This window comes from Lygodium microphyllum, chromosome 3 (assembly GCF_053477565.2).
Source record: "Lygodium microphyllum isolate KBCC chromosome 3, Lygodium_microphyllum_v1.1.10, whole genome shotgun sequence".
NCBI classification, from domain to species: Eukaryota; Viridiplantae; Streptophyta; class Polypodiopsida; order Schizaeales; family Lygodiaceae; genus Lygodium; species Lygodium microphyllum.
In genome coordinates this window covers 88751836-88776235 of record NC_141137.1, presented here as the reverse complement: position 1 = coordinate 88776235, position 24400 = coordinate 88751836, and the positions used below count along the sequence as shown (strand labels likewise).

General features: G+C 46.1%; 1 protein-coding gene across 3 annotated transcripts in view; it reads left to right on the top strand.

Annotated features, from left to right (window-relative positions):
* LOC148038603 (copper ion binding / methyltransferase) overlaps positions 1–24400 on the top strand; it is a 248227-nt gene that overhangs the window by 42087 nt on the left and 181740 nt on the right. For all 3 annotated transcript variants that reach the window (XM_087673802.1, XM_087673788.1, XM_087673795.1), the window contains exon 3: positions 11285–11358. In XM_087673802.1, coding sequence (XP_087529928.1) covers positions 11285–11358 — 74 coding nt within the window. The remainder of the gene's footprint in view (positions 1–11284; positions 11359–24400) is intronic.

Here is a 24400-nt window from a genome sequence, read left to right as displayed (position 1 = left end):
GCGCAGAATCAACCTGAAGAGGAGTTTCCATCGCGACACAAATTTGCGTTTTTTGCGTTTAAGGGCAGACAGGAGGGCTGCGCCTTGGAACAAGGCTGAAACGAGTGTGGGCGCACAGGAAAGGAGTACAGGTGGTGGATTTGCTGCTGTTTACTGCTGTTTTACGCGGAGAAAGTTTGAGTTTTCAACCTAAAAGTGCAGATTTTGCTTTTTCATCGCCTCCGGCGGGTGAAGGAGCTTCGGGACGCTGAAGAGCCTTAGCAGGCTGAGTTTACCCAGTCAGAGGGGGCTGCTTTTGCGTTTGAGAAGGCATTGCAGGTGAAGATGTCTACAGAGATGGACTTGGAGTTCCAGGCGATTATGGACCGGAAGGTGCCTGTCCTACCGGCTCTTCCTACAGATCAGAAGCTCGACGGCGACAACTACCGCATTTGGCGCGTTATGATGTTGGCCATTCTGGAGTCCTATGATTTGGCGGAGTTGGTACAGGAAGATATTGACCGGCCTTCGGTAAGAGATGAGTCCAAACTCTCTTCCGATGCTCGTGCGGAGTTGGCCAGGGCCCAGTCTCATTGGGACAAACTGAATGCCAGGATTCGATCCTTTCTCTTTCTATCATGCACTACAGCCGTGATCGCTCACATTGAGCACTTGACGGTGGCTCGTGAGATATGGCTGGAGCTTGATCAAATGTACAATCGGATGACCCTGATGAAGAGGGTTTCTTTGGAGGTACAGATGCGGACCTTGTCCGTCAATAAGTCTTCTTCGCTAAGGGAACACATTAACAAGCTAAGGCAGCTACAGATGCAGGTTCAGAATGCGGGGAAGCCGATCTCCTCCGAAGACATGGCGATCACACTATTGTTCCAGTTGCCGCCACGATTCGGTAAGAGATGAGTCCAAACTCTCTTCCGATGCTCGTGCGGAGTTGGCCAGGGCCCAGTCTCATTGGGACAAACTGAATGCCAGGATTCGATCCTTTCTCTTTCTATCATGCACTAGAGCCGTGATCGCTCACATCGAGCACTTGACGGTGGCTCGTGAGATATGGCTGGAGCTTGATCAAATGTACAATCGGATGACCCTGATGAAGAGGGTTTCTTTGGAGGTACAGATGCGGACCTTGTCCGTCAATAAGTCTTCTTCGCTAAGGGAACACATTAACAAGCTAAGGCAGCTACAGATGCATGTTCAGAATGCGGGGAAGCCGATCTCCTCCGAAGACATGGCGATCACACTATTGTTCCAGTTGCCGCCACGATTCGGTACATTTTACTCTGCCCTTATTGCTTCGGGGCGAGAGTCTACTCTTCGGTGGGAGGAGTTGGTTCCTATGGTCTTGGACTAAGAGGAACAGTTAAAGGGACAGAATGCTTCCAAGACGGAGGCGTTGACAGGTCAAGCCTCTCAGAAGAAGGGGAAGGACCAAAAGAAGAAGAAGGGGGATAACAAGTCCAAGAAGGACAAGGAGAAGGACAAGGACAAAGACTCCACATGCCATATTTGTGGAAAGACTGGCCATTGGAAGAAGGATTGCCCTGACAAAGACTCGAAGGACACCAAGAAGAAGGAAACCAAGGATTCTGGAGCGGTGGCTGCACCCTCATCAGCTGCATTTCTACATTTAGTTGTCATTGAGGACGCTTCACCGAATGCTTCTGATGCTGCGATGGCGGCTCCCCAATCTCGAGAGTGGATTATTGATAGTGGTGCCTCACGGCACATGACTCCTTCATCAGATGGTGTTGCCCAGCTGCGACCTTTGCGTGGGCAGGTTCTCATTGGAGACAGCTCTTCAGTTTCTATTGCAGGTCGGGGAAGATGCAGCTTATTCCGGATGGACGAGGTGGCACCCATACCTCAGAGGTTTTGCATGTACCAGGATTGGGGTACCATCTCCTTTCAGTCCATAAGATTTGCTCCCTTGGTCTTCTGGTGGAGTTTGACAGTTCTACAGTGCGAGTCCTTGATCGTGAATCCAGGAAGGTTCTATCATCTGGATATGAGGAGAACGGCATTTACAAACTGAAGTCTTCCACTGCCCTCTCCACTCTTCTTCTTACCTCACAGTCACAGTCTGAATTATGGCATGCTAGGTTTGGTCACCTGAACTATGACTATCTTCGGAAGGCGTCACGGGGACAGCTTGTTCGAGGGTTGCCGGATATAGTGGTGAGCCAGCAGCCATGTGTCTCCTGCATACGGGGGAAGCAGCATAGGGATGCCATTCCCCACACCGCTTCGCGGCGGTCTACTTCACCGATGGAGTTAGTATCTACGGATCTATGTGGCCCTATGAGGAATGAGTCCTTGCGTGGGAGCTCGTACTTCATGCTGATCGTGGATGACTATAGCAGGATGACATGGGCCTACTTTTTGGCACTAAAGTCAGAAGCTTTCTCGCACTTCAAGGATTGGCTTCTCTTTGAGGAGAACCGATCAGGCCGGAAGTTGAAGACCTTGCGATCCAACAAGGGAGGTGAATTTGTGTCTAATGAATTTGCTCGGTTTTGTGCAGATAGAGGAATTTACCAGGAGTTTGCCAATACCAATACTTCTCAAGAAAATGGTATTCTAGAACGGAAGAACCGCAGCGTAATCAAGATGGCGCGCACCATGATGGAGCACCGACAGACCCCTCAGGTTCTGTGGGCCGAGGCTGTGGCTACTGCAGTCCACATTCTTAATCGATCCCCTACTTCGGACGTGGAAGGGATGACTCCATTTGAGGCTTATTTTGGGACGAAGCCAGATGTTTCTTACTTTCGGGTCTTTGGGTGTAATGCCTATGTTCACATTCCCAAGGCTCACCGTGACAAATTTGAAGCGGCTTCAAGAAAACAGGTATTTGTTGGCTACAGCTCCCAGTCCCAAGGCTACCGACTGTATGATCCCGTCAAGCGGGATGTATATACTAGCCGTGATGTGCGGTTTGTGGAGGTTCCGGCTTCTTCAACGGGTGATGAGCATCCCGTTCTTGGAGATCCAGGGGAGAGTTTGGCTCCTTCTACAGTTCCACTGGAGCCTGTGCCGTTTGATTATGATTCAGTTTCTGACACAGAGTCTACTGTTCCACCGGATCCTTCTGAGGAGTTACCACCGGTGGACATTCCAGAGTCTTCTACTGATGGAGAACGACAAGGGGAGGTTCGGCCTCCTCCTCGCTGGGCCCGTGACACACTCCGTGATTCAGGGATCGAGGGGGTTCCTGAGGAGTGGGGACCGCAGGATGGTCCGTGGCGGTCACGGAGGCACCAGGCGCATTCTTCGGAGCTTGTTTGCTCCAATTATTGTTTGATGTCCCGAGTTATGCAGGATCGAGAGCCCACCTCCGTGAAGGAGGCTTTACAGTCCGCCCCATGGAAGAAAGCTATGGAAGCTGAGTTGGAGGCTATTGAGAGGAATGGCACTTGGTCACTTGTGCCACGCCCCCCGAAGAAGAAGGTGATTGGAGTCAAGTGGGTCTTTAAGACCAAATATCTCAGTGATGGTACTTTGGATAAGCACAAGGCTCGCCTTGTTGCTAAGGGTTTTGCCCAGCGCCCAGGGATTGACTGTCATGACACCTTTGCCCCTACAGCTCGTATGGCAACCATTAGAGCTGTTCTTGCTTTGGCTGGCCATAGGAGATGGCCTGTTTATCAGCTGGATGTGAAGTCGGCCTTCCTGAATGGTGATTTGAAGGAGGAGATCTACGTTGAGCAGCCTCCTGGCTTTGGTTCTTCAGATGGGAAAGTCTACAGGTTGAAGAAGGCCCTGTATGGTCTCAAGCAGGCCCCGCGAGCTTGGAACGAGAAGATTGATTCGTTCCTCCAGACTCAGTTGGGATATCGGCGGTTCAAGGCCGATCCGCAGCTGTATGTTCACACTTCCGAGGATGGTTGTGTGCTGTTTGTATTATATGTTGATGATTTGATTGTCACAGGTGATGATGCACAGTAGGTCCAGGAGACAAAGTCAGCTTTACATCGGACGTTCGAGATGATGGATTTGGGTCTACTCCATTTCTTTTTAGGCCATGAGATTTATCAGTCTCAGAGGGGGATCTTTCTCTCCCAACAGAGATATGTACAGGAGCTCTTGGTGACTTTTGAGATGGAAGATTGTCGGGCCCTCTCTACTCCTATGGATCCGAACTGGAAGGCCACTTCCCACTCAGCTTCTCCTTTGGCGGATGCGTCCCGCTATCGACAGTTGATCGGGTCTTTGATTTGGCTTCTCAACACCAGGGTTGATCTATGTTTTGCTGTTGGGCTCTTGGCAGGGTTCATGAGTGAACCTAAGACCGTGCATTGGCAGGCTGCTCAGAGGATACTTCGGTATCTGAGGGGGATGTCTGATTTGGGGATTCATTACCCCGCAGGGACAGATGGGTCAGATCTTGTACTTGCAGGTTGGAGCGACTCGGATTGGGCCGGTGACGTGGACCACAGGCGGTCTACAACAGGTTACTGCTTTACTTTGGGTGCAGGTGTTTTTTCATGGAGTAGCAAGAAGCAGCCCACGGTAGCCCTTTCGTCTACTGAGGCGGAGTATCGGCCGCATCTTCCACCACATGCGAGGTTGTGTGGCTTCGGAGATTGTTGGAGGAGCTTGGGTGCCCCCAGACTCGTCCTACATTGCTGCGATGTGACAATGAGAGTTGCATTGCCTTGGCAAGGAACCTTGTTTTTCATGCCCGGACGAAGCACATTGAGATCCAGTACCACTTCATCCGAGAAAAGCTTCTGGATGAGACCATCACTGTGGAGTATTGCAAGACGGAGGACAATCTTGCGGATTTGTTTACGAAGGCGCTTCCTCAGGCTCTACTTCGGCAACATTCCAGATCCCTCAGGCTTCTGCCCTGCCCAGGCTCTGAGAGGGGGTGTTAGAGAGGATCACAGCCAGGCAGGTACAGCCAGGCAGGTGCAGTCTAGTCGGACTGCTGCAGTCGGACCTGCAGCAGTCGGACTGCCACGTGGCAGTCCGACTGCCTGCAGCCATTTTATTCCAGGCTGCGCCCTATTTTGGCGCCCCGTTCTAGGTGATTTTTCGCCTATTTATTGCTGACGTTTTCAGCAGTCTGGTCACTATTCTCTGTCGCAGATTACAGACCGGTGCCGTGCAGATTTCTGTCTCTGTTCACAGATTTCAGACAGCAGACAGTGCAGACTGCAGCAGACTTCGAGGTGGACAGCAGGTCGCATCGTCGAGGTGGAGACACGCAGTCCAGCGCACTGTGCCCATGTATATCTTTGTATTCAGCATTCTTTATACAGCAGATCTTCAGTGTACACTGTTTCTTTCTCTCCCTTCTCTCTCTGCGTTCTCTCTCTCTCAGTCCTACGCTTCCGCACCGCTGCACTCTGACACAAAGATGGCGCAAAGACACTCCGGAATCAAAGTTGCCTAGCCAATTTCATTATTGGCCATCAGATATTGGGCACTGAAATATTATTAGATTAATTTTTAGTATTTTAAAGCTGATAATTAATATTTAAATTATGAAAAATGTTGGAAAAACCATTTGGAAAGGTTGTCACTTGTGAAAAATGCCCATGCAAGACTGAAAAACGTCTTTAGAGGCTGGGGAGAGGCATTTCTATAAGTTCATCCTGCAAGAGAGAGGGAGGAGAGGCTACTGGTTAGATTTGCAGCCATTATAAGACCTTCTGAGGCGGCTAGGGGCAAAAGAAGACCAATCAACAGCAAGAGATAGCATCTACAGGTTGTTGAGGCAGGGCAGCAGTAGTAAATGACTGATTTTCTTCAGTTCTTTGCATCTACATGCTGCTATGGCAGGGCAGCAGCTGTACTTGACTGATTTTCAGTCATTCTTCGCGACAAAATTCTGAATTTTCTCTCTCTACAGTTTTCCTTCTCATCTCCCAGCCATTTCACAGCCTTGCTCTGAAGATCTCAGAAATTAGGGTTTAGCAGCAGCCTTGGGAAGCGTGCCAGAAATTGGAAACTCCAAGACTTGGATTCAACAAGGTTGAACATGAATTTTAACTGAATTTAGGTGGAGGACTAGCCAACCATTGAATTTGGGGCATTTCCATCGTCTGTGCCCGAATCGAGGGGCAAAATAGATTGAAGACTTGCTGGTCACTTTGGACAGCAAGGGGAGTTGAAATACCGAAAGGGATTGGGAGAATCCCTTTGTAAGTCAACTTTTTCTTCAATAAAGCTAAAGAAATACCAAAAGGGGCTCCAATTTTGGGGCCAATCGGGTGTGCATTGTCCAAGATCAGTATGTAAATTTGTATTTTCAGATTTGCACTTATTGTTTGCTGCTGTAATTAAGTTGTATCATGGATTTACCACCCTATCCGAGGAGGAAGACTGGTTTTAGGGTCTTTTGAGGAAGAGCCTGAATCGGGCACCAGTTGAGGACTTACACAGTAGTGTTAGTAGTCTCAACCCAAAGGTGCTTGGGGAGCTTTGCTACGAATAACATAGAGTGTGCCATTTCTGTGATTGTCCAGTTTCTACACTCTACAACTCCATTCTGAGAGGGGGAGTTGGTAGAGGTGAGTTAGCGAGAGATGCATGCTGTTGTAGAAACTCGGAAAACTCGTGGGAGATATACTCACCATTGCTATCACTCCTCATGCAACCAATACAACGACCCGTCTGGTTATGAACTAGTAGCACCCAAGCAGAGAAATATGTGAAAGCATTGGACTTATACTTGAGGAAGTACATATGTGTTTGGAATGATTATCCACTATTAAAAAAAAGTACAATGCACCATTCGAGGCGGCAGTGGATGTTGCCCCACAAAGATGAATGCCAATCAATCTAACAGGTGCCTCAGCTCTATGTGTAGAGTGTTGAGGGAATGGGGTATAATGCTACTTCCTGAGCTGATATGCTTTACATACATCTCGAGCTAGCTTCAGGCGAGGAAGGCTCTCAAGCATCTCATGGCGAGACACCTCATGAAGAGAGTCATAGCCAAGATGCCCTAGGCAGAAATGCCAAAGACACTCATTGTTCGTAGGCTCCCGAGATGTGGCTAATGCTTGGAAGCGATGGAACATAGAGCCCTTGGTTATTGCTGTCAGCTCAGTAAGAAAATGGGTCATGTGGTATATAGGCCATTAGGCTGTGCCACACTGCGAGCAATCACTAAATCAATCTGAGAGTTCACAATTGAAGCGTTCACAATTGTTAGAAAATAGTAAAATTAAATCAACAAAAGTGAATACCTAGCAGTCTTCAGCTACAAAATAAATAAATAGGTTGGAACTTTGTCCTAACCTTAATTTAATATGAGTGCACTCTAAACTCATAAATGTCCATCAATTTAAATATGTATTTTGTGGAATCACATGCTGTGGAATCACCCACGCGCACATTAAATTAATTTGACGCCGAAAAGGACAGGCGTCCCTATCAAATTCTCGCACAAGGAATCCACCTTGTGTACGAGCCCCGGTAAATAAATATAGTTTTACGGAATCCACCGCAAAACCTTACGGAATCCACCGTGGAATAAAAACCTCATGGAATCCATTGTGGAATATGCCTCCTCGCATCAGGGCCTTACTTTGACATCCACGGCTGCTGTTGCACCCCATTTGGTGTGCCATGTGCACTCATCCTGTTGGCCCTTTGAGCGCAGGGAGTAGAGGGGGAGAGAGAAAGAGAGACAAAGAGAGGGTGCTTGCAGAGAAACACATCCACTATGTACTGATTGCGAATAAGAAATTTTCAATGAAAATGGCTGGACTTGATACTACTTTCATTGATCAAATGGTGGCATCCCGGATTCCGAGGCTGATGAAGAGGAAACAGTTCCCTGCATGGTAGAGATGGTGTCCTGTTTTGATAATCAGCCAGTTGGAAATGTCCGAAGCATGCTTTGGAAGAAGCTATGGGTTGCGTGGAGGCTCCTACTCCGGTTGTGTGGAGGCTCCTACTCCGGTGCATACTCCCATTCCCTCTTATGCGCAAGCGGTCACTACTGATGTTGAATCCCAAGAGTTGATTTGGGATCACCCACTTGAATTTGCGAACGCATTGTTGGGTGATTATGTTCACCAAAATCTTTCACGTGCCTTTGACACAGTTGAGGATGATGTCCCGGAGGTATGGTAGAAGGTATGTATGTTAATAGGTGCTGCTTAGGAGAGATTTAGGATATATCTGTAGGTTTGGTTGTGCATGGAGGATTTTCAAGGATGCCGTATGTTGAGAAGGAGAAGGTTGTATGCCATGGATATGGAGTCTCTTCGCATGGAAGTATTCATCTAGTCTTGGGATCTTTCCCTACAACACAAGGTCACAAAGACCCTATTCAACCATGGAGGGGATTGTTGAGCATGTTTTGCATGCAGTTCCATTTTGTGAAGGATTTGTTGCCACAAAAATGTAAAATGCAAATGAGTTGTTTAAAATTGAAATAAAATTTACATGAGATTTTAAATAGAGTACTTTGATTTTGGTATCCCTAGTGTTGAGGATAGTGATGATCACTAGCGGTGAAGGACACATTGGACACAAAGTGGGTAGAGTCTACGCTTTGTGGCACAAGGGTAGAAACCAAAGAATGGGCTTAAGCCTTAGAACCTTTGAATCGTGAGTTTCTAAGGTTAAAACAATTAAACCTTTATTTAATGAAAGTTTGGCCAAAGTTTGGGCAGCAACTTATTATCAAATTGAGTTTGGATAGGGCATTTAAAAAGTCTGGCCAGCCATTTGAAAGTTTGAGCAGTCCCAAACTTTAATAAATAATGCAAGAAGTGAGATATTTTTGGCATGGCTTTTGGGCAAGTTGAAACGTGCCATTCTCTCTCTCAACCCATAGCCCTCTGAGTGAAGTCTAATATTTGCCAATCTGGAGGAGTGAAATCTATTTTTTGGGTAGCAGAAAGCAGAGGATAGCATCATGCTTGCTGTGTGCAGCCTTTAACTTGGAATAGCCTCAAGTCATCATTTCCTCCATTGATTTTCTGTTTGGAGCAGGAGGGCTCAATTTTATGGTGATTGAGCTGGATCAGCATCTATGTGATCTGGGACAATATCGTGCGTTTTTGCTTTCATCAGATCAGTGCTGGATTTCTCTCTTTTCCTCTCTTGTGCTGGTAAAGAGCTTGCTGATCAGCACTAAATTGGAATTTGTTGATTAGGAATGAATTAGGGTTTCAGCTGATCAGGGCAGATCAAGGCTGATCTGTGCTAACTTTGGTCATTGCATGTGGATGTACAGTAATGTTTTGATGTGTATGTTGTAAGAAAACCCAATTGGTGAGAGCAATTGTTGGTGAGTGAATCATGGAAAAATTGGATGGAGCTCTACATGGATCTACTAAGGGGGAACTCGGAGCTAAATTAGTGGCTGGTTTGCTGCTGTAATTCTAGGGTTGCAGGCTGACTTAATTGCAGCATTGGCATGGAGTCTAACCATGGCAATGTTAAAGGCCATTGTCTATCCATAGAAGCTAGTCTACAACAAAAATTAGTAGTGAACTAGTGATTTTCCTTCTCTATCATATAAAGAAATGACACAAGGGGTGTCAAGCTCGGGGTCAATTGGTGTTTGTAACATTAAAGAGGAGCATTCTAGCTCTAGGTTCTGCGAGTGTTTTGTTTGTTGACCTATTCTTTTAAGTTGTTTGTGCTTGCTGCTTGCTGAGTTAATGTGATGTTGCCCTTTAGCTACAAGACGGCTGGTTTCATGGTTTCATTGCGAGGGCATCAGCATCCGTTTCAGGGTGGTTGCCACAAGTTTAGGCACAAATTGCTGTAAATTCAGCAATATGTGGTTTCATACATTAAATACTTGATTTCACGGTTAACCATTGGTTGTGAATCCTTCAAAGTGTCCATACATGGAGTGCTCTTATGTGGAGTAATCCAATCTATTTTGTTGATTGAAGGGTCATTGTTTGAGTGAGAAATGATTGGTAAATGCACGGGGGACAAATTGGGACTGATTAGAGGAAATGCTGATCAGTTTTATCGTGAGAAAGGGTACTGTTTATGTGTGAAACAGTAATTGTGTTTCAGTTGTGTTCGTACATTCTATGTTTTCTCAATGCAAACCCTCACATATCTTTACATGGTAGCATAGCTTGTGCTCTTCTAAACAATATCCTTCAGCTACTGTGGAGGCTTGGTTAGTGCGAGATACACGAACAACACATAACCAATTCACAATGGATTAGAATCCTTCCTCTTGGGGAGCTGTGGTGCCTTTTCAGGCTTTTCTATCATTGGAGGCCTTGAGGAGATGTTATGGGCTCGACGGGAAAGACAACACATCTTCTTGCTCTACAAGCATAGACTGCATGTCAGATGTGGAATTTTCAAAATACTTGAGGACAAGATGACATGATTGACTTTTCTTTCTGATTCCTATACTGATATTGATACTCAGGATTAGACACAGCCAATAGCCACTTTCTGCAGACATCTTGGATAATTTCTTACTAGAAATTTGGAGGAGGCTAGATGAAAACTTTAGGATTAGGAAGGTTCACTTTTCTCCTATGGTTATCAACTCATATGAGCTTAGCGGTCGCTACATGGCTTGGATATGGCAAGGACCCAGTGGCATGTGTGAGATGTGGTGAGCTAGAGGAGACACATGCATTGCCTATCAGAATTCCCAACACCCAAGAGGCATGGATGAGAGTCCTTAAGATGGTCTTTCACAATAGAATAGAGACCATGATTGTGACTTGGGGGGCCATAGCTTGGGGCACATATAGAGGCCCAACATGGGCATATGAAGATGTTTAGGAGAGTGACACTTTTATCATCATTGGGCAGTATCTGAGTAGGATCCTTACATTAGATTACTTGTAGGCAAAGTGGACCCAGGGACACTGCCATAGATGGGAGCTGATTACTGGTATTACTTGGTACACGTGGATTGTGAAGTGCAGACATGCTATAGGCCTTTTGGATGTCTCCATAGCAGAGAGTCGATAGATGTCTTCTTGTGGACCTATGACTTTGGCACATTTTTTCATATAGCCCCTCATGGTGTGGCATTATAGCATGCAGCTTTGGATTTGTGATGTGCTTAGCTACTCTTTATAGGGTTCTTTGTACTCAAAATTTTACCTTACGGAGATCTTCTCAGAAGTGTTATTAATAGGATTTTCTTGTTTTTGAAAGAAAAAGAAATGTTATTGAAACATCATGTTGCTTGTACATTGCTAGGAAAAGAAGTAAAAAGGGTATCTATATTGTTTCTCCAGTATACTTATCTTGGTCTCAATGGTTGGTTATGTCTATTTATTTGACGTTTTACATACTTTTTGGTATGATGGATTGTGTATAGGTTTCTCGCCGGTTGCCAGATTTTAAGCCTCAACAAGTTTTTGATTATGGTGCAGGCCCTGGCACAGCTATGTGGTATTACTATGCTCACAAACCTGTCTTTTTTTGTCCTTTTCAAAGAATAATATTTGATATTGGACATCAACATCGTTGAAAAACCAATAAAGTATTGGCAATCCAAATATATACATTGCTTGTGATATCATTCCATTCACGATAAAAAGGAAGCAAACATTTTTTAGGTTTTGGGAGAGGTGAATGGTACTCCTCCATATAGAATTTGAATGAAACACAAAACAACAAAAGAAAATCACTTTCAACCTCTTGAAGATAGAGGAAAATCTCACAACTTATTGGAGGGGAAAATAATACTCATATGCTAACTTAATATAGCTCCTTATATATACATAGTATGTCATTTCAGGCATTACTGCACCAAAAGTAGGTTGCCCAGGCCAAAAGTGGGGCTGATCAAAGCTGAGCCAGACAGAAAATCTTAAGATACTCTCTGAACAATATTTTGGAGACAAAATGAAGATCATTACTGAAATGTAGCTGAAAATGAAACAACTTAATGTGCATGGTCCTCAAGTGGAACACTTGGATACCAAGTGTAGAGCACAGTAGGCTGCACGATTTATAAAACCTTGTTGATGTGAGGGTTTTGGACACCCCCTTGATTCATCATTTGATTCCCTTCCTCTGGGCATTAGGACATCCTCTTTTCATGCAGCATACTTTATCTAGTGAGTCTATTACTAGAGCCTCCCAAGATATTGCTTTGCTTGTGATATGATAGGCAATCATTTAGCTGATTATCTCATGATGGGCAAGGATAGGTCTCTTAAGGTGGAGGTGGTCTCATAGGAGAGAGAGAATACAAGGGGACACACTCCTAGGTAGAAGAGAAGATTAAGAGCAAAGGCAAGGAGGATAGGATCAAAGAAAAGGAAGACATGGGTAGTAGAGATAGGCAGAGAGGCAATGGAGAGTGGTTAGAGATTTTAGATTTGCTGCCCAAGAGGCGGTAGTAACTACCTCATAGCCATCCACACCCAAGGTTCTCCAGAGCATGAGGCAAGCACTCATTAGTTGGTGTTAGGGAATTTTTGGTGTATCACCAAAAGCAACGACTCATGTAAGAAGAGTCCAAGGCAGGGAGAGAAGCTATCAGTAATGGAAAATGAAGAGAAAGGTAAAGGGGTTGAAGATTCAAACACAAGGAGACTTGTATACTCAAATCAGATTCATAGATGCCTTATGATGTGCAAGTTTTTGCTTCGAAACCAAATATAGATCACATTACTGCTTAAACATAAGTTCCTGAGTTTTATGCCCAGTGAAAATGTGGCTACATTCATCCCTTCATGCATGTAACTCACTGTGCATAGATTTGAATAGCATACATAGCATCTATGGTTCAAAAAAAGGTTTGATCATTCATGATAATAGCCTAATACATAATCAACTCACATAAACAGATAAAACCCTGTTCTGAATTGCTTTAGAACCCTTCTTTCACCTTCATACATCAAGTTTTGCATTCATGACTGCTGTGATTCAGCCTTCGATTCCCTATTCTCAGCCTTCCCAGATCAGTCCTGATCATGTTCAAAGAAGCCCTGAAGTATTCCCTATCTTCAGCCCAAAAAGCAAGCCTCCAAAACCTTCAAATTTCAGCCAAAAAGTATCATAATCGTGCTCATCACAGAAGAGATTTATGATAGAAGTGGGTTGCTGTAAATCAGTCCTAAAATGCCCTGTTTTTAGCCACAGAAATTAGCCTGAAACTCTCCAGACATCTGCCCTATTTTGTCCCAAGGTAGCCCTATTCATATCTTTCAGCGATCAACCCAAAGTATACCCAGTATGACTTGTAGATAGCAGACAAGAAACAAGCAGCATGCAGTCCAAAAAATCCAGTGTATCCTATCTCCTCCTCCTCCCTTCTTCTCTTGTTTCCCTTTTCTCCTTGCTGATAGAATACTCATTGCTTTTTGGCCTACTTCACTCCGACCCCTAAACTCCATGTAGATAGGTGCACACAACATCCTCTAGTCTCTTCCACTCTTCACACATGCATGTAAAATGGGTAGTGTAATCTACTGCCTGTTTGGTGCCTTCAACTAAATCATATTCATATGCTCATGCCTGTCTTCAAAGCTGTACGGCATTGGCTGGGTCTAGATTTCTAATCAATTGCTCCTTAGTTGTCTATTGAGATATGTGCTTCTCCATCTCTTGCCAACAGTCTCGGTTCGTCGATCGGAGGTCCGTTGACTCGCCATTTAATCCCCGAGGAATCCAGCGCAAGTCTTGGTTCGTTGATCGGAGGTCCGTTGACTCGCCACTTAATCCCCGCAAGGTTCGATGTTATAAAGTAGCTACTGGATCCGGGAGTCGAAAAGTATGCAGCTTCCAGATTTTGCCTCACCACTTACTGGGCAAGGGGGTTTTTAACTTTGTAGAGAAGAGAGGACACACACCTAAACAATGTCATAGGGATGGAGTTCTCAAGTCTTCAATTGCCTTGGATGAGTGCGAACACAAGAGTTGCTTGCTTACTGTGATTCGCGTTTTAGCTAGTGATATTGTGAAGGTGGATACTGATGGTAGTAATGATTGCTATTCAAGAACAAGGACACTTTTCAGGAGAAGGCAGCAATGAGAAGTTTGAATTACTACCTACGTTGAGCTAGTCTTGTGGCAAACTTGAAAAGGCATAGACATACGTGAATTTGAATGGGTATAAGTGTACCTAAGGATAGTTTCAATTCTAGTAGTTTTGGAGAAGTGCAATTGTGACGTGGTGTGGTGCTAACATTGTCTGTGGCACAAACAGCTTGGGTGTATTGCTGCCAGTCCCTAGGGTTATTACATGGCATGCGGCACAAACAGGTTGGGCAGATCTTGCTGGTTGATTACGTCGCAGCTTCTCCCTAAAGTGTATCCTTGATTGGAGTTCCATGCGCCTTAGATGCTGGTTAAACACACCAGCTGCATACCCGATAGTGGCATCAAAGTGGGATTGAGAATGCCTCCACCTGCACCATCTTCTATCTCGTTGCTATGCATGTCTGATTTGTTGCCCAATAGCTTTGACATAAAAAAAGGGAGACTCTGAAGGAGAAGAAGAAGAAGTCATGTGCTCAACACTCCCTATCTGACCCAACAATTTGAGTCCTGCTATGTTAGCTTCTTGGCCGTCTACTACTTGCTGATGTATGCTACCTGCTACATGCCACAAAGCTTGTTTGTTTGCTGCCTTGCAATGTCATTCCTCTCTAGGCGCTTCCTTGATTGTTAAAAGGCCTGTTTGCACTTGCTCGTCTTGGCTGCTTACGCCAGATGGCTTGTCATAGTTTGTCATCGTGTTGCACGTGCCGCTTGCATGGTGATGCCCATGCTGTCACCCTATTTCATACTCAGCTCTTACTTGTCCCACATGTGGACCTATAGACCAGACGTCTATTGACCATGTTACTTGTGTTGCATCCCACACTTCTAGCCTTCCACATCATCCTAGGTATAGACACATCATGATTCACTACTTTTCCACATTCAAAAAATGTTTTCTAACATTAAACCTTAATTAAGTTCATTTAAACTTGTGCTTTCTAGGGGTGATTTTTGATTTTTATCAAAATTTCTTGCCATTTTTCCAATAAATTCAGGGCTTTTCACATTGGCATCTTTCTCCATCAAATCAAAGCCTTTGACCACATGGTCAAGGCTACGTGAGCCCTCCCCTTCGAGATCGGGCGTTAAATGATACGTCAAGCATCTAGTGCTTAGCAATGTTGTCGCAAGTGGTAGACGTTGACCTCATTGCTCTCAACATTAATATCAAGGGGAGATTTGAATACCATCAAAATTTAAAAAGAACAAAAAAATATTAGAAAATAAAAAATACAAAAGTAGTATTTTGAAAACTAGTTAAAAATTATGTGATTGGAATCAGACACTAGCCATGTGCATGCATATTTTCGTCACATAAATATTAAATACATGTGTGGATCCTTTGCTCGGATTTTAATCTAAAATGAGCTGTAGTTCTTTGTATTTCTTTTGATTCAAAAGGAAGCTATATTTCAAGAAGGCTATTGACAACTTTCTCGATGACCTCCAAGTTCAACTTAAAAGCTATACCCACGTATTTGGCCTCTGGTCATGTGTCCAGTGCCTCTGAGCCACAATGACATTCGATTAGCCTTGAGCTATGCCCATACACCTCTGAACATAGCTTACCTTTGGTCCCTGAGCCTCTCGATAGATCGTGTGATGACCGACTTCATTTTGCATCTTTCTTACCTATGTATTTTCTTTCTAGAATCCTTGTACCATATATGGGATTAGACACTACCTCTTCGAGGCAAGACCTTCCCTATTTTCTTTCTTTATGTTTCGTGTCATGGGTTTAGTCACCCATGATCCAAAGACGGTGATTGTTAGCTATTATTCATCCCCATATGTGAATACACATTATTGTGTGTTAAATTGCATTTTATGTGTGAACACCTTTTATACCACTTAGCACTAATTAAGGGTCAAAGGGTTAGGTACACAGCTTAGGCTATATAGTTAGGCCCTATCACTTGTACCTGTATCGCCCCTGCTCCCCCCTACACACACACACACACACATACACACACGAAGCTCCATTTGCCTTAGATATTGGCCAGACATGTGAGTTCCATACCAAACATGTTTGTGTCATGGATAGGCATTACAGCCATGTGGCAAGGGGAACCCGGGTAGCCATTTTTAGGCCAAGCAATAATTTTCGATCAACTCGATCTATACTAAATAGCTATAGGTATGCTAGTTTCTCAAGGCACTTGATAGCTTAATGGGATAAGCTCAATGGAAGAACCTGTTCTTTCTCTTTTTGAGTTGTATAAATTTTGTGCTTGCGCATGCAAGATGTATCCACATCATTGCAGAGGCAAAGGACAATCCAAGCAGAAGATAAGGAAATCATAGTCCTTTTTGGACTCTGATATAGATATAGAGGGGAAGCACAAAGGATATTTCCAAGTGTCAACATTGGGGGAAGACCTTGTAGCTCGAGAAGTATTGGAAGAACTATCCTCACCTTTGTCCTAGTGTGAAGGAAGGAGCGATTGTCCATAGAGCCTACTTCTACATGTACCTCTACTCTCGCCATTACAACATAGTCAATATTCCTTCACATTCATCAGATAGAGGAGTCTCCTTTGACTATCTAGTCTTTAGAAAGTCCCTAGATCATGGATAATGGTGCTACCAAGCGACATGACTTATGGGGGTGATTGGCTGTAGGATCTCTCTTGAGTCTTCTTAGGGGAGCATAGTCGTCATAGGTGATGTTTCATCTATGCCCATTTATGGTATTGGCACTTCGCCTTTGTTTTCAAAATTTTGACAATTCATCTTCTTGCTTCCAATTAGAAGTCCTTTAGGTTTTGGACTTGGATTTCCGTCTCCTCTCTACTCATGGCTTTATTTAGCTTGTTACCTGTGTTGTCTTCATTGAGTAGGTTGTATTTGTCGAGAACTCCACATTAGGAGCCATTCTTGCAATTTGTAACAGGTTGATAGGAGAAAGGGCTATATCAGCTCCATTCTCCTTTCACTATGAAGGACCTTCTTAGGCACCATCTCCTTTGGTGGTTTCCTCCTAAACCCCATCCCTTTCACAGGGGGATGACCTTGGAAGTGAAACAATCCATTCCTTGTCCCTTCTTGTTTCAGAGGGGATTTTCATTATCGTGAGGATCTTCTTTAAGGATTATATTCTTCATTGGGCCTTTCCTTCATGCAATGTCCTTTTTCCTTTGTCATTGAGCTAGTATCCCCATTGCAAGCATGCTTATCTCGTAGTCCATGGTCCCTAACATTCTTTTTTGGTAGGTTACGGTGCCTGCAATAGCTCCTTGTTTTCATCTCTTAGTTAGGGTCAGAGGCTTGGCTCCCCCATTCCCGACTTGACATCATGGGGTGTATCTCTGGCTTCCTATTGCACTGGGCTTTCATTTGGGGAGGGGGTCATACTACTTAGTTGGCTTTAATCATTGATGGAGTTCATGAACCATGGCACTCTTATTGCCACCCTTAGAACCATTTCATCTCCTTTGGCTTTCTGCCACCTTCAGGATCTAAGAGGGGGTGTTAGCAAACCTTTGTATTTGTTAGAGATCATCCCCTGGACATAGGCATTTTCCTCTTTCAGGCTGTGTACATAGCCATTCAAGAGTGTTCCATATCCATCAGGGTCAGTTTGAGTGCCACGTCAGCAGCAGGGTGCCACCTCAGCATTTCTGCCAGGTCAGCAGTCACACGTGTGATGGGAGATGCTGTCACAAATGCCACGTGGCAGAGACTGTGTAGTCGGACAGTCTTTGGCATTTTTTAATGCAGTCGGCTGCATTTAATGCAGCTGACCTGATGCTGGACATTGTTCTTTTTCAGGCTATATATAGCCAGTTTTTTGGCACACTCTCATTCATTCATAGGCACTTTAAATGCAGCCGACATGATGCTGGACATTGTTATTTTTCAGGCTATATATAGCCAGTCTTTTGGCACACTCTCATTCATTCATAGGCACTCTCAATAGTTCGTGGAGATCAGATCGTAATCGGGCCCTGCTGTCCTCGAGGTGTGCTCGTGTGGTGACATCATCGAGGAGGAGATACGCAGACAGGCATTGCTCCTGTGTACAGATCTGCATTCCTTTGTATTCAGCATACTTCCTACAGCAGTTCTTGTTCTATTGTCTCTTTCTCTCTCTCTTCTCTTTGTGTTCACTCTCTCTCTCAATCTTGGTCCCACGCTTCCGCATTGCTGCACTTTGACATGGTATCAAAGCGGTGAAGATGGATTGACTGAGTGAAGAACCTACTTGAAGAGGAGATTTTAGTGCGATACAAGGTTGCGCTTCCGGCGTTCTAGGGCGAGTGGGAGGGCTGCGCATCGGAACAAGGCTGAAGTGAGCATGGGCGTGTGGGAAAGGAGTCTAGTTGGTGAATTTGCTGCTGTTTGTTGCTATTTGAAGTGTAGGAAGGCTGCGTTTTCGGCCTTCAAATGTAGATTTTACCTTTTCATTGCCTCTAGCGGCTCAAAAAGGTTTGGGCAGTGGAGGAAAGAGCCCTAGCAGGCTGCGTCTTCACAGTTAGAGGGGGCTGCTTTTGCGTTTGTGCAGGCATTGTGGGTGAAGATGTCTATAGAGATTGACGTGGAGTTCTAGGCAATCATGGACCAAAAGGTGCCTGTCCTATTGGCTCTTCCATCAGATCAGAAGCTTGATGGTGACAATTACCGTATCTGGCGAGTGATGGTGTTGGCCATATTGGAGTCTTATGATTTGGCGGAGCTTGTGATGGAGGAGATCAATCGGCCCTTGGTGAGAGATGAGTCCAAACTCTCTTCCAGTGCTCGTGCGGAGTTGACCGAAACCCAGTCTCATTGGGACAAACTGAATGCCAGGATTTGTTCTTTTCGTTTTCTATCTTGCACTACAGCCGTGATAGCTCACATCGAGCACCTGACGGTGGATTGAGAGATATGGCTGGAGCTCGACCAGATGTACAACCAGATGACCCTGATGAAGAGGGTTTCTTTGGAGGTGCAAATGCGGACCCTATCCATGTGAACAAGTCTTCTTCGCTGTGGAAGCACGTCAACAAGTTGAGACAGCTTCAAATGCAGATTCAGAATGCGGGGAAGCCGATTTCCTTCGAAGACATGGCGATCACTTTACTATCCCAGTTGCTGCCACGATTCAATGTCTTTTATTCCACCCTTATTGCTTCAGGGCGGGAATCGACTCTTCGTTGGGAAGAGTTTTTCCTTATGGTCTTGGACCAAGAGGAATAGTTGAAGGGACAGAATGCATCCAAATCTGAGACATTGACAGGTCAAGCCTCTTAGAAGAAGGGAAAGGACTAAAAGAAGATAAAGGAGGACAACAAACCAAAGAAGGACAAGGAGAAAGAATCGACATGCCATATTTTTGGTAAGATTGTCCATTGAAAGAAGGATTGCCCCGACAAGGACAAGAAGGATACCAAGAAGAAGAACACGAAGGATTCCGAAGCGGTGGCTGCACCCTCATCAACTGCTTTTCTACACTTAGCGGTCATTGAGGACCCTACACCGAAGACTTCTGATGCTGTGATGATAGGACCCCAGTCTTGAGAGTGGATCATGGACAATGGTGTCTCACGGCATGTTGCCCATTTGTGACCATCGCGTGGGCAGATTCTCATAGGAGACAGCTCTTCTGTGTCTATTGCTGTGCAGGGTGAGATGCAACTGATTCCAGATGGACATGGTGGTACCCACACTTATGAGGTGTTGCATGTGCCAGGTTTAGGGTATCATTTGCTTTCAGTCCATAAGATTTGTTCTCTTGGTCTCTTGGTGGAGTTTGACAGTGATGCTGTTCGAGTCCTTATTCGTGGATCGAGGAAGGTTCCTCTTCAGGGTATGAGGAGAACGTAATTTACAAATTGAAGTCTTCTACAGCTCTTACTTCTCTTCTTCTTACCTCTCAAATACAGACTGAGCTGTGGTATGCTCGGTTTGGCTACTTGAACTATACTTATCCTCGGAGGGCGTCACGAGGACAGCTTGTTCGAGGACTGCTGGACATAGTGTTGAGCCAGCAGTCTTGCGTCTCTTGCATTTGTGGGAAGCAGTATAGGGATGTGATTCCCAACAAAGTTTCAAAGCGGTCTACTTCACCTATGGAGCTTGTATCTACGGATCTTTGTGGCCCGATGAGGAATGAGTCTTTGAAGGGGAGCTTGTACTTCATGTTGATAGTAGATGAGTACAACAGGATGATATGGGCCTACTTCTTGACGTTGAAGTTAGAGGCTTTCTCCCACTTCAAGGATTGACTTCTCTTCGAGGAGAACCGATCTAGCCAGAGATTGAAGACCTTGTGATCAGACAAGGGTGATGAATTTGCTTCTAATGAGTTTGCTCGTTTTTGTGCATATAGGGGAATTCATCAGGAGTTTGCTAACACCAACACTCCTCAAGAAAATGGCATCCTTGAACGGAAGAATCGCAGTGTGATCGAGATGGCAAGCACCATGATGGAGCACCGACAAATACCTCAGTTTCTTTGGGCTGAGGCTGTGGCTATAGCAGTCCACATTCTCAATCGATCCCCCGCTTCGGCCATTGATAGGATGACACCATTTGAGGCTTACTTTGGGACTAAGCCTAATATTTCTTGTTTCAGGGTTTTTGGGCGTGACGTATATGTGCACATCCCCAAGCCTCAACGAGACAATCGAAGTGGCTTCCCAAAGACAAGTGTTCGTTGGCTATAGCTCTAAGTCTCAAGGATATCACTTGTATGATCCCGTGAAGCGGGATGCCTACACGAGCTGAGATGTGCGGTTCGTGGAAGGTCCGGCCACAACAGGGGATGAGGAGCACCCCGTACTTTTTTTTTTTGCAAGTAAAATGTGGCTGGTTGTGTTACTAAAAAAAACTGATTACAAGGGGGTGCTCATGCTCAACAGACTAGTTGGAGCTGATGCAAAGTCACAACTACATCATGTATACAAGCCTCTCAAGGCGGTTTGGGGGGGATGGGGCAGGAACCCATGGGAGAGGTTGTATTGCCAACTAGGGCTGCCTGCCTATATCACGAAGAATAGGTCCTGGCCGCCCCAAGTGCACATGAAATGACAATGGAGCTCATGACGAGCCCTAGACTCGCCCTGCACCTGGTCCCATCGGCCGTGGAGGGAGTGGATGATGGAGGTCCAAAGCTCCGCTAAGGTCGCATGTACCGAAAGTCTCTCTCCGTTGAAAGCCTCCAGTGCCTTCCAGATATGCCATTTAGTAAGACTCCCTATGATCTCCCATACCTTCGAGTGGTTTGCTGTGGACTCCAGTACTTGGCGGATGGGTAGAGCCTCCAAACCAACCACTACGCAAGATCTTGCCTCGATAATGAATATGGCGTCCTGCATCCCGGCCTCATACAGAAGGTGACGGCCCTGGCTGACTACTTGCCAATAGAAAGCTCCCCATGAGATACATCCAAGGTTGGATGCGATATGGCGAAGGATGCAGCATGCTCCTCTTCACATGAGCTGCGCCTCCTCACATGACCAAAGGCAGTGCTTTGGTGTTTCTAGAGCCTGTTGTGTGCAACGCTTACAACCTCCCTCTTGCATTTGGGCAAGCTAACTTCCCACTGCCAAGCCTCCATGTGCCACCAGCCATAAGAAATACGACATCCTCCTCGGCCTCCAGATATCCCATAGGCGGTGCCAGAAGATCTGTCGGAAAGGCTCCGTGATGCTATGCTCTGCCCAATGCCTACTACGTGACGGTGCCCAATCCATATCCTTCAGCATTAGTATGTGTTTGCCAATCCCAGTAGTGTACTCCAGGAACCTGGATGGCTTCTTGGCGACCACAGTGGCCGGCCACAGCCACTCTCCTGGATCCCACTCCAGCTCATCAAGTGGTCTGCTCTCCCAGATCCAAAGGCGCCACTCCCTGAGCTTCTTCCATAAAACATAGGGGTCCAGTCGCCATGTCTTCCCAAAAGGGCGGCTATCCCCTTGACAAAAGGGTGGCTATCCCCTCAGCGTGCTACCCTTTGTCAAGGGCCACATGCCCCCCCTTTTGAACGGCGAAGAAAGTCCCTTGTGGGGCGGCGCCCACTCTAACTGCCACCTGTAGGGGGATGCTTGCTGGTGAAAACCTAGCTGCCCATACCTCCTCGAGCTCTATTGGCTCTCGTATCAAGGATGCAAGCTACTCCAGAGGTATTGCTGCGTCTATCTCCCTTCTCCTCAACTCCACTTCTCTCTGGCAGCTTGATACTTGCTGCAACACCTCCTTGTTTGCCATCTTGTACACCTCCCGCCATGTCCTAATGGTACGAGCCGGGCCGGCCTCCCAATAAGTCCACTCGATGTCGGGGCGCTCGCCGATCTGTGCCCCTACCCGATCTTTGACCTGGGGGTTCTAGATCACCAGTTGGTGGTCTATCTCCTCTTGGCAGCTTGGGGGGCTCTGGATTAGGGCCTTATGGAGGCCCTGCCACATGGGGAGTAAACTGCGTAGGAAAGGTGATCTAGGGGGGCTAATCTGGGCTGACGTGAAGATCCATCTCAGAGATGGCCTCCACTCACCACCAAGCCTCGGTCTACAGTCCTGGAGGCCCTCTTGTAATAAGACCTTCCAGGTCTGCCCGCCTAGTGTGAGGCCGCGGACATCTAGCTTGCCCAAGAGGTCCATACTTTGATACTCTGGGTCTATGATTCCAAGCCCTCCCTCTGACCGATGCCGTATGATGGTCGCTCACGCCACCTTGGCCTTGGAATCCTTGGAACCATTTGACCCTGACCAAAGGAAATTCCGCACTAGGCGGCAAAGCTGCACTACGTCTGAAGAGGAGAAGTACCAACAGGAGGCGATGTACCAGGCGGTTGCTAGGAGGACCTGGTTAACCACCAGGGCTCGGCCGGCTAGTGAGAGGCGAGCCATGCTCCAGTAGGTCAGTTTCCTCCGAATAGAATCAAGGACAAGAAGAAACTGCTAGGCTGGAGTGATGTCGATGCCATATGATGGTCGCCCACACCACCTTGGCCCTGGAATCCTTGGAACCATTTGACCCTGACCAAAGGAAATTCCGCACTAGGCGGCAAAGCTGTACTATGCCTGAAGAGGAGAAGTACCAACACGAGGCGATGTACTAGGCCGTTGCCAGGAGGACCTGGTTAACCACCAGGGCTCGGCCCGCTAGTGAGAGGCGAACTGTACACTGGTAGAAACGGGCCGCCTGTGCCAGGGGCCCACTCGATCACATCCCTCGGAGCTCTCCACTGTGGAGGGGCTCAAAAGATAATGGTCAAGTGTGGGACCTCGGGCACCAGTCCATCAGTTAATGTCTATCATGCAACCAGGCCACTGCTGTGCAAACAATGCTAGTCCTTCTTCTCCCATCCACTGGGAGATGTGGTCCGCTATCTAACTCTTCAACTCTTCCTCTATTTGTGTAGTCGTGCACTTCCTTGAGTGAGAGGACTGAAGAAAGAAGGCATAGTTTGGTCCATCCGGTGGTGCTAGTAGATGGACCTTGCCCCTCCTTGACTTACAAACCATTAAGATCCCCACCTCTAGAGGTAGTGGAACTCTCTAGGATCCGCAACTCTCAGGTAGGACCACGGGCCACTACGGAAGAACTCTTGTGGCAACAGCTGTGCCTGTCCCGAGAAAGTGTGACGGGATGAGTTGGTGGCTGTATGATGTACACACTTCCGAGGCTGGTTGTGTGTTGTTTGTGTTGTATGTTGTTGATTTGATTCTTACAGGTGACCATGCACAGAAGGTCAAAGAGACAAAGACAGCTTTACATTAGACGTTTGAGATGACTGACTCGGGGCTTCTTCATTTCTTCTTGGGTCACGAGATTTATTAGTCTCAGAGGGCGATTTTCATCTCACAGTAGAGATACATTCAGGAGCTCTTGGTGACTTTTAAGATGGAGACCTGTTGAACCATTTCTACTCCTATGGATCCGAATTGGAAGGCCACTCCACACAGATTCTCCCTTGACGGATGCTTCCCGCTACCATCAGCTGATTGGATCATTGATCTCGCTCCTCAACACTCGTGTTGATCTTTGTTTTGCTGTAGGTCTCTTGGCGGGGTTTGTGAGTGAACCAAAATAGGTGCAGTGGCAGGCTGCTGTGAGGATTCTTCGATATTTGAGGGGGACCTCTAACTTATGGATTTTTTATCCAGCAAGTCCAAGTGCTTCAAATCTTGTTCTTGTAGGTTGGAGCGACTCGGATTGGGTTGGCAATGTGGACCACCGGTGGTCTACTACAGGCTATTGTTTTATCTTGGGTGCAGGTGTATCTCATGGAGTAGTAAGAAGCAGCCCACGGTAGCCCTTTCTTCTACTGAGGCGGAGTATCGGGCCGCATCTTCCACCACATGTGAGGTTGTGTGGCTTTGGAGATTGTTGGAGGAACTTGGCTGCCCCTAGACTTGTCCTACTCTTCTGCGGTGCGACAACGAGAGTTGCATTGCCTTGGCCTAGAATCTTGTATTCCATGCCCGGACGAAGCATATAGAGATCCAATACCAC